This window comes from Bos javanicus, chromosome 4, assembly GCF_032452875.1.
Source record: "Bos javanicus breed banteng chromosome 4, ARS-OSU_banteng_1.0, whole genome shotgun sequence".
NCBI classification, from domain to species: domain Eukaryota; kingdom Metazoa; phylum Chordata; class Mammalia; order Artiodactyla; family Bovidae; genus Bos; species Bos javanicus.
The window spans coordinates 20,051,336-20,067,271 of NC_083871.1; the positions used below are offsets into that span (position 1 = coordinate 20,051,336).

The 15,936-nt window shown below is 37.0% G+C and overlaps 1 protein-coding gene across 1 annotated transcript in view; it reads right to left on the minus strand.

The window, feature by feature from the left end:
* Positions 1-6,018: 6,018 nt before the first annotated feature.
* Positions 6,019-15,936, minus strand: part of THSD7A (thrombospondin type 1 domain containing 7A) — a 485,777-nt gene continuing 475,859 nt past the window's right edge. The window contains exons 25-28 of the mRNA XM_061413578.1: positions 15,187-15,269; positions 14,625-14,835; positions 12,102-12,189; positions 6,019-11,413 (exon numbers count right to left, since the gene is read on the minus strand). Coding sequence (XP_061269562.1) covers positions 11,329-11,413; positions 12,102-12,189; positions 14,625-14,835; positions 15,187-15,269 — 467 coding nt within the window. The 3' untranslated portion in view covers positions 6,019-11,328. The remainder of the gene's footprint in view (positions 11,414-12,101; positions 12,190-14,624; positions 14,836-15,186; positions 15,270-15,936) is intronic.

Here is a 15,936-nt window from a genome sequence, read left to right on the forward strand (position 1 = left end):
AGACATCTCACTAACCAAGTGGTCTTCTCAGACTCACAGTGATAACTGTAATTTCTTCTATAAAATAATAATAAAAAACCCCCCAGCTTTCCAGCAGTTATATTACTGCAGCAATCTCAGTATATTAGAACTGAATGTTTTCACGTGGCATTTAGCCTTCCATTTCAGCTACCTTTGTATTGGCCAGTGATGTTTAACTCCCAGTATTTTACTCCTGAACGGAAGATAAAAGTTTCTTACATGCTTCTTGTGTTTGGTCTTCACAACCAAGTTCTAACAGAGTGTTTCAGAAGATATACAGTGAGGATAGTCAATAAAGAAGAAAGCTGAGCACCAAAGAATCGATGCTTTTGAACTGTGGTGTTGGAGAAGACTCTTGAGAGTCCCTTGGACTGCAAGGAGATCCAACCAGTCCATTTTGAAGGAGATCGGCCCTGGGATTTCTTTGGAAGGAATGATGCTAAAGCTGAAACTCCAGTCCTTTGGCCACCTCATGCGAAGAGTTGACTCATTGGAAAAGACTCTGATGCTGGGAGGGATTGGGGGCAGGAGGAGAAGGGGACGACAGAGGATGAGATGGCTGGATGGCATCACCGACTCAATGGACATGAGTTTGGGTAAACTCCGGGAGTTGGTGATAGAGAGGGAGGCCTGGCGTGCTGCGGTTCATGGGGTCACAAAGAGTCGGACATGACTGAGAGACTGAACTGAACTGATAGTGAGGATACAATTAGATAAACATTTGTTCTGCCTTTTTCCCCCCAGAGCCATCTAATGCAAATTTTTGGAGATTCCCCCCCCACCCCCCACTTAATTAGCTTCAAAAATTGAGGCTGGGTATCTAATCAGAAAGACGATTATCAGTTCTCTGAGCTTTCACGTGAGTGTTGTGTGTTTTTTTAAAATCTGATGAGCTGCAAATGTCCTGCTCATTAGCTGGTAAGCACGGACCATCACAGATAGGAACGGGTTTCTTTCTCCAGCTGCTCCCCCTAATGTTGCAGAAACCTTCCTTTTCAGCTCATTAAATTTAACTCCAGGCAATTACCAAACTGCAGGTTGGTTATTTTCTTGTTATTTCTTTGGCACTTCCACATCTAGTCTCACATTAGCAGCAACCAGCCACAGGGTTGTTGTCATTTGGGTAGTTATTTTGGAAGATAGGGACTTGGAAAAAAATCCATTCCAAATGACACATATTTAACATTATCTTTCCTTTTATTTATATTGAAGTGTCCTCAATTGTAACCATTTTCTAAGTTGGCTTTATACCTACATCATCCCCATGAAATATTTTTGAGTTTCATTCTGTAGCAAAAATCTAGACTCTCAATTTCCAGTCGTTTGTAACACTGAAAATATATGGTTTGAAGACTACTTCTAGAGTGTAACTTAGCAATATTTTGTGAATATGTGTGCGCTATGACTTTTTCACTAATTTTTTGCCAGTCTTCAGTTCTGAAAAATTAAAGACAGAAATAAGAGGATCTTACAGAATATTGCATAGTATTGTGTGTTATGAATGCACCATAATTTATTTAAACTTTTACATTGTTGCTTCCATATGTTTATAACCACAAATGTGATACATATCCATATACTCTTATCACTGTGCACAGGCTTTGTATCAATTATCTACCTACCGTCATCTTTGTTACACGTGCACACACACGCACAGTGTACACACATACCACGCTTGTCATCTATTATCTATCCTTCCTTCCTACTCTATGGAGTTACTAAGTCAAAAGACATGTTTATTTTTAATTTAAGAAAGTGCTACATCGCCCTTCATTGACTTAATATTTTCCTCATTAGTATAAACAAAAATCTACTTTGCCTCATGCTTGATACAATCATGTATTGTCACAACATTTTCCTTCATCCACAGGGTTTTTGTTTTAAATGGCACTTCTTTAACTATGAATGTTCATGAGAATCATTTTTTGTAAGTTTATAAGTCACTTACGTTTTCTTTTTCTTCTGACACTGTTCTTATATCCTACCAAAAAGTAAGAAGGGTCTTTCAGTCAATGATTTTTTTTGATTCCTCCTTAGTTTTGCTTTCTTTTTTTTTTTTAAAACAAGCTTTGTATAATAGGCAGGATCCGGTAACTGTCAGTGGAAGGTACTGCTTTTAAAACTTACGGGCTGCGTCTAGGCATGGCGCTGTTATCTAAGAAATGTACTAATTTACTGCTACATCTGCCTTGGCATGGATCCATAATTACACTGAAATATTTTTGACTAGGGATTATTAACTTTTGAAGGCAAATATGATGCCTATTCTGAAGAGAATTGTATCAAAGTCCTCTTTAGTTTCTATTGCTGAACAAATGTTGCCATAATCTTCTTGCAACATGCCATTATATCATAATTACTACTAGACAGAGCTTCAGTACATCATTATCTACTTCATTATAGGAGACATTTTAATTTGCTTTTGCTGTGGATTCTTACATACAGACATTAGAATGAACATACACAAAATAATTTTCTTGTAACTTTTAAGGATTTTTTTAAGTGGATATCAGATAAAAATCCTATCCATTATGACACCTTCTACAGTTAGGATACTTCTTGATTTATTTTTTAAATTATTTTTCCAGTAGGTAGCAAGGTAGTATAATCAGAAGACATGTAGCCTTTTGGCAAAGATAGTAAAAAGTGATAAACACCAAAATCCCCAGATGAATATTATAAATGAGGGAGCCTTTTATAAAGATAAATTGTGAAAGGGTATAGTTATACATCAGCTGTCAAACTAGATGTGATTTGACTGGGTTTTCATCACTATGTTTATGAAAGGCAGTGGGTTGTGGGGAACATAGTCCTAGACTCACCAACTGACTCTGATCTTGAAATTCTTTTCACTTTTCCATGAAATCAAGACACTGTATTCTAGAAGGAATGGATTTTAAATGTTTAATTCACGTATTTACACGTTTCTGAATGTCCACCTCCATTCTTCCAAAATGAGTAATGGGGATTTGGGAAACACTGAATTGCAATTTTATTCTGTTCTTATTGTTGTATTTCTGCTTTAAAGCAAGCAAATAGTGTATCACTTGGTGGTATTATTGTTCAGTTGCTAAGTCGTGTCTGAGTCTTTGTGACTCCATGGACTGCAGCATACCAGGTCTCCCTGTCCTTCACCGTCTCCTGGAGTTTACTCAGATTCATGTCCATTGAGCTGATGATGCCATCCAACCATCTCATCCTCCATCGTCCCCTTCTCCTCCTGCCCTCAATCTTTCCTAGCATCAGGGTCTTTCCTAATGAGTTGGCTCTCTGCATCAGGTGACCAGAGTATTGGAGCTTCAGCTTCAGTCCTTCTGGTGAATATTCAGGGTTGATTTCCTTTAGGATTGACTGGTTTGATCTCCTGGTAGTCCAAGGGACACTCAAGATATTATTGGTATTATATTATACCATAAAGTAAATTAATACAGTGTAAGACTTAGTAGGAGAGTCAGGCTGCTTTTGGATCCTGGAACAAGGGTTTTTTTTTTTTTTTAGAAATTTGTGATTGCCTGCCTCCTTTATTTTCCAGTATTCCCTGCTTACTCACGTCTCCCACAGGAATTTTCCATGCAATGAAGTGAAAATAAGAGAAAGCTAGGAAAGAATTCTTTTACAGACTCCATTCTCAAGATAGGTTTCCAAATCCCGTCACCCACATCCTGCTGGTACGTCCCCAGCTGTCACTCCTCTCTGATGCCAGGCTCATCATTACTGATATAATTTCTTTGCCTGCCCTGTTACTGCTCTTCCCATGTCACAATATTGTGTTTTCTGAGTAGGTTAGGTGAACATATTTCTGGCAAGTGAAATGATATAAAATGATTCATGACAGAGAACTGACAACTTGAAGCTTTGAATGAATTAGTTGGTCAATTAACCTTAGTGGTCTCTTTATAACTGATCTGCTAATTAACCTTAATGATTCTTTGTCCATTAAACTCACAGTTCACTAATTCTTCAGTTCATTTAATCATCCAACAAGAATTTGTTCTTACTATGTGTTGGACTTGATTCCAGGTGAGGAACAAAACAGATGAAGACTTGGCTTCTCTCCTGTGTATCTGAGAGAGAGTAAAAACACAACCACAGGCCAAAAAGATATATAAAATCAGGACCACAGAGAAAACTAAAAAACGGCAAGAGGAAATAAAAGGGATAAAGGTAGTCAAGGAAGACTTCTCATAGGAGGTGGCATTTGAGCAGAGACCTGCATGAAGTGAGGGAGATGCCAGGCTTATATCAAGGGGAAGAGTGTTCCAGGTAGAGAGAACAGTAAGGGCAGAGCTCTAAGGAAAGTGTGTGGTTTTAAGAGAAGATTTAGTTCCAACTTCATCACCTCCATGTGACACTGGCCTCAAGGGCCATCAAGAGAGGACAGTGAGCATCCTGAGGAAAGAGCAGACAGCTGGGGACAATAAAGAGGCATGGGCCCTCGTTAAGATCATCTCTGCCTGGGATAGAAAACTAGATTGTGGAGAAATAAAATTCAGAAATTTTTCTTTACCCAAAAGTTTAAATTTCGCTGATGGCCTAAAATTAACAACTACTTTGGTAGAGCCAGAATTGCCATTTAAAGATGATATGTAAGAGAGGACCAACCCCAATAGCCAACACAGACAGGAAAGACAGACATTGTTCAAATTTGCTAGTCACCAGAGAAATGAAAAACCATGAGACAGACTGAGGTTTTGTTCTGGCCTGGACTCTTTTCCATAACTCAAATTGTGACCAAAAAGCTATGGGATTTGCCTTGGGTGCTGCCAAGGGAAGGACAAAGGACATTTCACTCTGTTTGAAATAGTAATGGGAAAAGAAATGAAGCTATTTTCCAATTGTATCTAAATTTAACTCATTTTTCTGTCTTCTCTTTTTCCACGCCTGTCACCATCATATTCATAAGATTGTATGATCAGGGAGAAAAACATGGCTGAACATATATCAGATTGGTAACTTGAGTTCCCTTGGCAGGGAGATGCTATGGCAGAAGGTGGAAAGCGGGAGAGGGAGTGATCCTTGAAAGAAAAAAGGGGGAAAAAAAAAGATGCAACATCAGAAAGCCTGACTGCATGTAAGCACTTCTGTATGGACATACTGTTTCCAGACTAATGGACACTGACAAGACCTGTAAATTGTAGTGTGTGGTGGCTTTTCTTTGGAGTACATTTGGTGTGTAATGAAAGGAATCACTAGGGACTCAGACCAACCAGCAAAATGTAGACCAGTCATTCATATTTGTGTTTGCAGGACATAAATTAGAGTTGCAAAATAAAAAATGAAGTTAGTGATTTGACTATGAATGTCCAAATACCTAGAGATACATCAGTTATTTTAAAAATTCTCCTCTTGAATCAGTTGTAATGAACAAGATAGAAAATAAGGAGGCTGCAAATCACTGTGTTTTCATCAGGCATTTGAGTCTAGCTATATATTTTGAGCTTTATATACTGTGTTTAACAGGTTCCTTCCTTATTAGCTATATTTTAGCAAATAGCAACTTCAAAAAATGTTTTGGTTGCAAGCTACCCTAACAATAATTGCAATGATTCATCTAATTTGTGCATCCCTTTCAGAATTTGTTAACATATGCATCTTAATTTGGAGTGAAGGAATCTTGATTTATTCACGTATGAGCTTCCGCCTGAGGGTTAGTCTCCTGCCGGTAGACACGGGGAGAAGGGACAGGGAGCGGCTTGCCTTCTGACTGGGGGAGAAGCTCTGTACCGCAGTGTCCAGCGTGTCTCAGCGTCCTCTGCTGCTTCCTACCTTGTAACGTACTGGAAACCAAGGGCTCCTTTGTCCAGGATGATTACACTGTGGCTTCTGCAGACACTTAAAGGTTTGCATCTCTCAAACTTTCTAAATTGGGATTGTAAACAGAAAGACCCAAGAGAGGGCAATACGGTAGTAAAAAGATGTTTTTTTCATTGAAAATAAGTGTTAACCCACACTTCAGCAGCAAAGGATGCAAATTAAAACACAGATACACACAAGTAGTAGAATGAAAATGATCTCCGTGTTTTATGTTTATCAGCAACAGTTAATTTACAAATAACCCATATGAAAATGTAAAAAAGCATATTACATCTTCACATGCCATCTGTATTAACTGAGTAAAGCTTAGTGACAGTATTTGCAAATCTGTAGTAAATTGTACATAGACCTCTTGTGCATTAAAAAAGAAATGTACATAATTTAAAATAAATTACATTACACAATTTACAAAGTAATATTAACAAAAACTTCTTAGACAGCTGCCTTCTTATTTAAACAAAATAAATACTCAGGTAATTAAATTAACCAAAAAGAAAACACATTTAGGGGGTTATAATTTATAGAAAGACATTGCAAATTTAATAAAGTTATATTTTACAATGACAGGTACTGATCGCTTCAAAAATCTCTGTGCTAAAAATAGGCAAGAAAAAAGTACCAGAAAGGAAATCTTAATGTTTATTTAAAAAAAAATAAACTTAAATAGACTCCTGAAAAATAGTTGAGAGAAGCTCAGTGAGCATTCAAAGCAGGTAATCTAGAAACTATTGCTTAAAAAAAAAATCTACAAAACACGGGAAGACTGACACCCAAGGACAGTCTAAATAGACTAGAGATTTTTGATCGCTGGAAACGTGACTCTCACAACTAAGTGTCTTCATAAAATTGCCCATTTTAAGATCAGGCTTGGTAGAAGCACAAAAACATAAAGCTACAAAATTAACGCTATCCATTTAGCATTTGTTTTGCTCATTTAACAATGTAGACATACCCATTTTTCAGTGTCCCTGCTAGATACAGAATTATCATTATCGTATCACACCGCGTATCCTTTTACAGTCCCCTCTGCGCGGCCCACACTCCTGTTTCAGACCCTGAAATCCTGCTCTGTTAGCTGCGGCCACCAGAGGGCAGCACCAGAGGGGACAGGCAGCAATTTCAGTTCTCACATCGCAACCAGACCCAGGGAAGATGGTTGTCTGACCTGATTCCTCACAGATGTGTTCACGGACTGCTCTTCTTTCAACACCCTCAAGCTTAGAGGGGAAACAGAACAAGAAACACATTTTAATTTGATAATATATTTACAGATAGTGAGACCCTGGGTCATTTGGGAAGCCTGATTCTTGCAAGGCTATTCAAACCTTGATTCAGCCGAAGGACAGGCTCTTTTTTTGTCAGTTTTGAGAGCTGCAGGCCTCCCTTGCTGTCTCACGGGGTAGGACGTGTACAGAGACGCAAGGGGAAGGTTGGTGGAGGGGGGGAGTACTGGGTAGGACTAAATCTAAGGTAAGAATTGACATTTTTACAGAAAAGGTCTTTTTGTGGGGTGGCGGGTGGGGGATGTCCTCCACAGCTTTCCTTTCTTTATCCATGTCTTTGACTGGTACAATTCTGTTTAAACCAAACTGTTCACACTCTAAGTGACACTTTGACTCCAACAGAAAAGAGATATAGGTAGTCACCTCTTTTCTTATTAAAAAGGTAGGCATGTTTAGATGGTTCTAGGGGAAGCAGACAAGACTAGTTGTTGCTAAGGGAGCAGGCTGGACAAGAGACCAGGCATTGATCATTGTAAAGGAGCAAGGGTATACAGCGAGTTGGAGGTTAGGAAAAATTGAGAGGCGTTACTTGCTTCCTGTGAGAAGTTTTAAATAACTGACTTTGTCTTGAAATGTCTAGGAACTTAAGAGGGTTCGGATTAAGCTGCTGGGACCACTGCCACCTGCCTGAGGGTGGAGCAGACATATAGCCCAAGCCTGCCAGCACGGCCTGACACACAGACATTACATGAGGAAAAATGTTCACCAAGTTTGAACGCCAAACAGAGTGAAGGGTGATGTGTGCGTCATTTTCACTCATTAAGCTTTTCCCCTTCTTTTGAATGTCTTAGATATGCATGTAAACAAAAGCCGTTACTAATATTTTACAATATCTAGCAGAGTGTCTTACGTGTGATAATTCAATACATATTAGTCTTATTACAGGTACTTTGTGCTTTGCTATAATTAAGAACATGCTTTTATGAACCCCTTTTCAAATTAGCTTTAAGCTACACTGTAGTGTCCTCGAAAAGGCTTTGAAATAGGATTATAGTCAGTTTCCTAGCTTAGATATTGATGAATGAGCAAATCACCCCCTTTCGAGATCAGTTATGTCACTTCTATGTCATTTAAATAGAAACAGTCCAACAAAATAATACTGTGTCAATATTTTTCATTTCTTTTTCTCCCCCCAACCAAGCAGACCTTCGTACTTACAGAACAGTGATTCTTAATCTTTGTGGGCTCACAGACCATTTTGGTAAGGCAAAAGTGTCAATAGACAAGTTACTACTATATTCCCCTCCTGAATTCTTAGAATGAACAGGAAGAATACTGTTTTGATGAAATCCCAGTAAAGTATTTAACTCATTATTGACTTATGCCAAGAACAAAAATAAGGCTATTTTCATGTTATAAACATGAATATAGTAACCTTCATTTGTCCAAAATAGCCTTCCTGTATCTTTCCAAACAAAAGGCCAACTTCCAGTATGCTCCCTAGTATTAGGTCACACTGAATCTAGATTACTTCATACATGTAATGTTGCAAAAGGTAATCAATTTATGAGTAAGGTCACCTTGGCTTTTCATAACATAATTTTGACCTATGAATTCATTTAATTTTAACAGTATAGGTAGGAGGACACTTATCTGCTTTCTGAATGAATGCCACTGTATAGTATTATATCATTAGTAGTAACAGTTTATTCCACTCAACAATTTCAAGGGTATAAGACTTAGCAAGATTCTTCACGTAATGGTAATAGATTCTTTCTCAACCATTTTGGACAAATGGGAGCTCATTTTACTCAAATAAATCAACTTGAGGATTATTTGGGAGACCCCTGAGTACATTTATTGACAATCACAGTTTTAGGGTGACAATATTATTTTTGTCTTCCTCTTTTAGTGAGACAGATGAGATGGAATTGTTTTTATGCCTTTCCTTATTGAAAGCCTTGGTCTAAGGCAAAATTCTCATTTTCCTGATAACCTGTTTGCTCAGAAATGATTTACACATTGCTTAACACAGGAAATACTGATCAAGGTTATTAGTGCATACCACCTTTAATGCTGATTTAAATATGTAGAAATTTGCTTATTTGAGGGACAATGACATTCTAATCTATCTTTTGTAATCTTTGCAGATACTCTAGAATGAAGAGTAGGGTGAATTCAAACTCTAGTACGAAGGTGAAATACCTTCGAGTCCTAACCACTTGTACAGCAACACAGCTATGTTTAAGATAAAATGGCTTGTGATACTTTTTTTTTTTTTTTAAAGACCTGAACATCTGATGTCCTTTCCTCTCCCAAAGGTTGTTGCAAAACTGTTGCCTGAAAAATGATATTGCTTTTTAATGGCACCTTTTGGATTTTCTTTTCATATGAAAGAAACCAGCCAAGTTAGGTATCATTTTACTGTGCCATTCTCAGGGCTACATCTGTGAAAAATATAACTACTTGCAATACATTAAGATGTTTAATGACTGTTTTTTGGTTTTGAAATTAAACCCTGATCACAGTCAGAGGGGAAATGAGTGAAAACTCAAGATGACATGATGGACAAGTAGCACTGGGAAAAAACCTCTAGACCAGCAAATCATAACTTGCAAACGTGGCCTGCTGACTTTATAGGAAGTTTTATTGAAAAATGGCCACGCCCATTCTCTATGGACGGTATTGTGTATTGTCTATGGCTGTGTTCTCACAACGGCAGAATGGATAGGCTGCAACATAGACCTGGCTGGAATATTTACCATCATCTGACCTTTTACCAAAAAAAAAAAAAAAAAGAATGTGCCACCCTTGGTCTAGATATTTAATGAGGTCCTGGACAAAATATTTATTTTTCTCTTTTGAAAATTCTAGTTTTTGATATCATACATTAAAAAGACTTGCTTCAAATTTTACCACTGAGAAAGACTAAACTATGGATTTTGAAATACATTCCATCTGAAAGTAGGAAAACAAATCTGGGAGGAAAAAAAAAATCAGACCATTTTGATTTCTTTTAATTACAAAAAATCACCAATAAATTATTTTTTCCATCTGCTCAAAATTAAAAAGACAACCAGCTCCTTTTTTTCTTTTCTTTTCTTTTTTTAACAAAGATAACAAATATAAAAATCTAGTCATAAACAGCCTTCAAAGTACAATTAGAAGCCGACTAGAGGGGACCGTCTTTTGGGGGGTTAGTGAGTTCGGGACTTGAACACTGAAGTTATCGCCATGCTGTTGATATCACAGTGGCTGCAGCGATGAGGAAGTATGTATACAGCAGATGTAACAGCTAAATCCATCCTGTCGCTGTCCCAGCTGAACTTTTACTCTCTTAGGACACAAGAACTTGTAAATGTCTCCACGACACTTTGAGCACAGATGTCTTCATCCCATATGAAAAGAGGCAGTTGCTATGGCAATACTGGTTAAGCGCCTATCATGCTGCACTAATATAGTGCAAAAATGTGCCTTCCGTATAGCAAAAAAAGATCCAGGCAACCAGTTTGAAAATTAGGGAAAGTAGAAATGTACTGTATTAACACAAGCAAATTAGTTTTCCAGACAATAACCATTGTAAAATACTGAACTTGAGGACTCTTCTAAGGTACTAGTACATGTCCAGCATTTGCACTTTGGAGAGAGGCAAGAAGTCTTACAAAAGGGTCTATGCCTCTGAAATGCAGCTCAGTGAAACTATTATCAACCACCAAGATGCTGAATTTACTCAATGGGTTTTCTGCTCAGTTTAGAGCTTAGTTTTAGCCACCATTAAAATTGCTTATTAACAAGTATATAATCTGACATAATAATGTGTATCATTCAATTGAGTAGGCATGTTGTTATGTTTGAATATAGTAGTGTAGAGATTTTGGTATTAAACTCTTCATGCGAAAATGTTACTAGGGGTTAACACTGCAGACAGAGGCTTGCATCAGGCATCCTAAACTGGTCAATCCCACCATCGTATTTTTAGAGATGAAAGTGAATTATCAGTTGGTAGATTTCAGAAAAGATCACATAAGACTCTCAGAATGCATCATGTATCAACTAAATCTTCTAGAATTCTCAGGGCTGATGGTTTCGATGTAAGTAGTACTGACTTGGTATATCCAATGGCACTGTGATTTTCACTCCTTCCTTAATGATGATCTTTTAAGAAGTAACACTGTAGTTTAAGCCACACAGTTTGAATAGCTCTGTGGCCTCTGGATATCCACAGCAAAGGCAGAAAGCTGAAATTGGAAGCTGCAGAGTAAGTTACGACTTACATGTCAGCATCTCCATCATAGGCTAAGGTCAAAGGTTTCAGCCGGTTGTTTTGCCTTCTTTGGGGTTTCTTTGGCTTCTTGCTGTTAAAAAAAAAATCAATAAAACTGTGAGAAAGAAAATCTTCAATTGTAATTTTTATTGCTTTAAATGAAAAAAACTGAAACAGTGATAAACCTAAAAATTGCTTAATTGCCTACACTTTCTAAATTCAACCCCAAAATTTGATTTTCTGGTTTTTGAATTCCTCAGTTTTATGCTCTGAATAAACATAAACCAGAACCCTTCAAATATGTTATTATCCTGTAAAAGATAATTTTCTAGATATAATTTCTCTGGTACTAATAATGGAATAATGTTATAGTATAGTCATTTATATTTGTCCACAAACTTTTATAAATAACACAACTTATAATATGTTTTAAAAGACAGTTGAATTAGGTATTATCATAATCTCTTCCTCAGTAGTAACTTAATAAAAAAAGTACAGTTCACCATAAGTATACAAAGTAATATATGGTGCTTGCATAACCAGGGGGAACAACTTGAGAAGATGACTTGGGGCAGTTCTGGCTCATATTCAGAAATTAAATGGTTCGGATTCAGTTGCTTTTAGATTATCCATCTATGCTTATTCAGAAACTCAGATGAACCCTAAATAAATGTGGAATGCTTATTTGGGACATTAGATCGCTGTTCCTGGTTATGGCCAATTGAAAGTATTTCCTCTGAAATAGATCTCCTTAGATTTTTAAATATTTAAACACTCACCAAGCTAGATAGATCATGGAGACAATGAAGATGAGTAACACGAATGCCCCAGCTGCTACACCATAAACCCAGGTCTTCAGTCTCCCATCTGAGAAGAACAGACATTGGTCGTTAACTTACATCAGTCTGCTGTATATATATACAGTCTTTAACTATGACCAATGACCAGTCACATATGACCAAGTTCTTTGAAAACTCAAAATGAATTATTGCTTAGGCAGAGTTAATGATTAATGCAAAGCTGATATTATGTGTTAGATGCTCTTTCATTAAAGATAAATTCTCAATGAAAACTGAATTGAAAAATGATAAATAATGTTGCAATTCAAGTTCAGATTTCAAGTTAATATGTCTACATTTCTGCTACTTCCTATATGGATTTTACTTTAAACTCATGTGTTATGCTATATAAATGTTTTCTTCTGATTTTCATTCTATCTTCAGAATGGCAATTGTGAGAAAAGAAGAAAACAATGCAATTTCAAGAAAATTCCTACAACTTTTTTGATGCTGACAGGTATCTCAATGTAAATTTTGTCATTTAAATATTTTTTTCAGATGAAAGTAAATATATTTAACATTTTTGGAATTAATAATCCTTTATCTAGTTTATACTTTAGAGTGTGCTTTAAAATTAATTTGACAATATCATTTGTAAAAATAACCAAGTTTGATTAACACATGAAAGAATCTCAAAAGAACTTTTTTTCTGTCTTTTCCATTTACGGAATCAGATAAGACAGGAACTTGTTTTCTAGTTTTATGACAGGAACTTTTAAAATTTGGTTTTCTGGTCTCATTCTCTTTGAACTTCTGTTTTATATTCTGAATAAACTTCAAATGGATGATGGTATTAATGATTTTGTCTAACTTGTTCCTCACACCATTTATTTTCTGTTATACCCAACCAGCTAAACATTAATTTTATTTATATTTATTTTTTTAAACATTAATTTTAATATTGAAATTATAGATTGGGCAAACTGACCCCACAGAGACTGGTTTATCCAACATTTGAAAGATGTCAAAATCAGTACTATGATGATGATTATTTTTGCCTAGAGCTGGATCAACTTAGGAGTTCATTCATATGCTGGAAATAAATCAAGTTAATATTCTAGATATTCCTTTTTTCAATTCTAAATATTTTTAAAAACTGAGTGAGTTCAAAATCAAAAGAACTGTTCTACTGTTGGGTTTATCCGTTCTGAGAGAAGTTCAACAAATATTTTTGGGTTTTTCAGAAAACAAGAGCATGCTCTAATTGTATGTTTTTATAATGTATACCTTTTTAATATATTAAAATGTTCATTTTAGGAAAACTATAAAGTGAAAAATGACAATAATAATATGTTATATTTAAAAAGCAGTTTTGATATGAGATCTGCTTGGATTCTTGGTCAAGGTCAAGACTGCAAATGGCCATTTGTTGGTCCGCCATCTTGGACACTGAGAAGAAGAGCTGCCCATGCTTACACAGACAGGTCAGCTTTACAAAATAAATTTTATCTTCGATCAAAATCTAATAAAGTCAGGGATGATGTGGTTATATATTAATCACCCATGCGGTGAAAATACTTTTAAAAAATCCCAGTAGTGATTCACCAGTAAGGTAGAGTGTTTTGACTCCATGCATTAAAAATACAGCTGTGCTAGCTATGCAGATTCTTTCCTTCCTTTCTCAAGTTTCTACGGGCGTTAGGAAGAAGTTTATGCTTTGCTTTGCCTGGCAATTTCCTTTGGTCATGAAGTGGTAATCCCTCTAGGGTGTGAGGAGAAGTGGCATGAGCTGTTACATATAGCTCTCGCAGCACATTTTCAAGTACCAGCTTAGTCCCAGGGGTGAGTTTATGGCTGAATCAACTGAGGAGACCAAATGCGCAGAGTAAGGCTAGAATGTGATCAGCCTCCAGGCTTCACGTCCATTACTGGATACATTATGAGCTGTCTGTTTAATGATATGGGTCTGGTCAGTCTCCAAGTTTAGACTGTCCCATCGAGACAGGACGGCTCCACGCCTGTCCCCATGTATCTGGTCCTAGTACAGATTCTGAGTATTTGAGTGTGCCAGCTCCAAGCACTGACAGAAATTGGTCTGGCTGCCAAGCATCCCCTGCATTACTGACCTTCCCATATAGGGTTCAAATATTTAACACTCTGTGGTCAGATGGAAAATTCTTGAATGTCTTTTCATAGTTTTGATTTGTTCTAGTTCTGCATGACAACACACTTTCCCCCTAATATTTTCACTGTTAGATTGCTTTAATCAATGTGAAAATAATTCTAAATTTATGACTGAAATTTATCAATCCTAGAATTTTTCTCAGAAGAGAGCAGATTCATATCTCTGAATTTTGAGTATGATTGTCTTTTTCATAATAATTGTAAAAATTATACGAATATAAGACAGTATCAAAAGAAATGACTACAGATGAAATAATTCTCTCTTAAGAAAATGCTTGCTCATTATTAGTTAAATATACAGCCAAGGAATGCCGCATCAGCACTGTCTGGTAACTTCACCTGGCCCAAACGGCTGCAGAAACCAGGTCCTTCCCCGTCCCACTGGGTTACTGGAGGGCTGGGTTGGATGCACTGCCCGACTGGTTTTCACGTCTCCTCTCTTGTCCTCCACAGTGGGTATCACCATCACGGGGATAAGTGTGCACTGCTCAAGTGTACCATTGGAAGACATGACTTCAGTGTACCCTTCTTCACAACTGCATGTCCTTGTCTGCAGGAGAACAAGACTTACACTGTACATGCAAGGTGATCTTTGGAAGTATACCACACCTGACCTGAATGGCAGGCTTTAAAGAAGTACTGTTCTGGGAATTTACTCCACGTAATTTCTGTCACCACTATGTAAAAAATAACACACTTTTTTGGTACCTTATACAAATTTATTCCAATGGTAGAAAGAAGTGCATTCAGAATTATTTATACTGGTAAAAAGAAGTAGTCCCAAAATAGAATTTTTATGCCTCAAGACATTTTTCGGGGGGTGGGGGGGATGGATTGTACCAGAAGCAGTTGATGACAAACGATGAAGCTGGCTTGTCTACTCTAATGAATTCACACATACCTCGCTACAGTATGAGTGGGGTTGACTACACGGTGGGTTACAAGACCTGTCAGCATCAGGCTGGCGCACCACTAAGCAGCCCCCTGCAGAACAGAAAATCATATTTTGACAAATAGCATCTCTTGCAGTGATAAAAAAAAATAAAAATAAACCATTGCTGTAGAGGGGTCTTTGAATCCTGAACTGCCTTGGGAGTCCCACAGACTTCTGAGGGCAGCTGACTGGAATACCTGGTTAACCTTGACCACTTTATTTAGGAACTTGAGACCCTTTTCATTCAGAGGACACAGTACTTGCCACCCCAGCAGGTGCTCAGTAAGTACCTGTTGAGTAGATGATTTTATAGCCAATACTTTGAAAACCTAATTGTCTGCAAGCTAATGTCATAGTTTCTGAGACCAAGTCCAACATTAAAAAGCAGATTTAATTCTCTTTTAAAGTTAAAATTCTTTCCTTGTTTTTCAAATGAACAGTCTTCAACTTAAGATACCTTTTTGATCTATGTGACAACCTTGTGAATGGATTTTTTTATAATACGTATTTCTTTTGGAGAAAGTCACTAATTCAGGATTTTTTTTTTTTTTTTGGTATATAAGAAAACAAATGCAGCTTCTAAGTGGTATGTCTGCACTATTGTTTTAACTTGACACTGCAGTTCTCCAGTGACTCCTCTTATTTCCTCCTCCTTCTCGAGTTTAATACCAGGTATGCCACAATTGTTACAATGAAGTTTTCAAGATGAGACTAGAT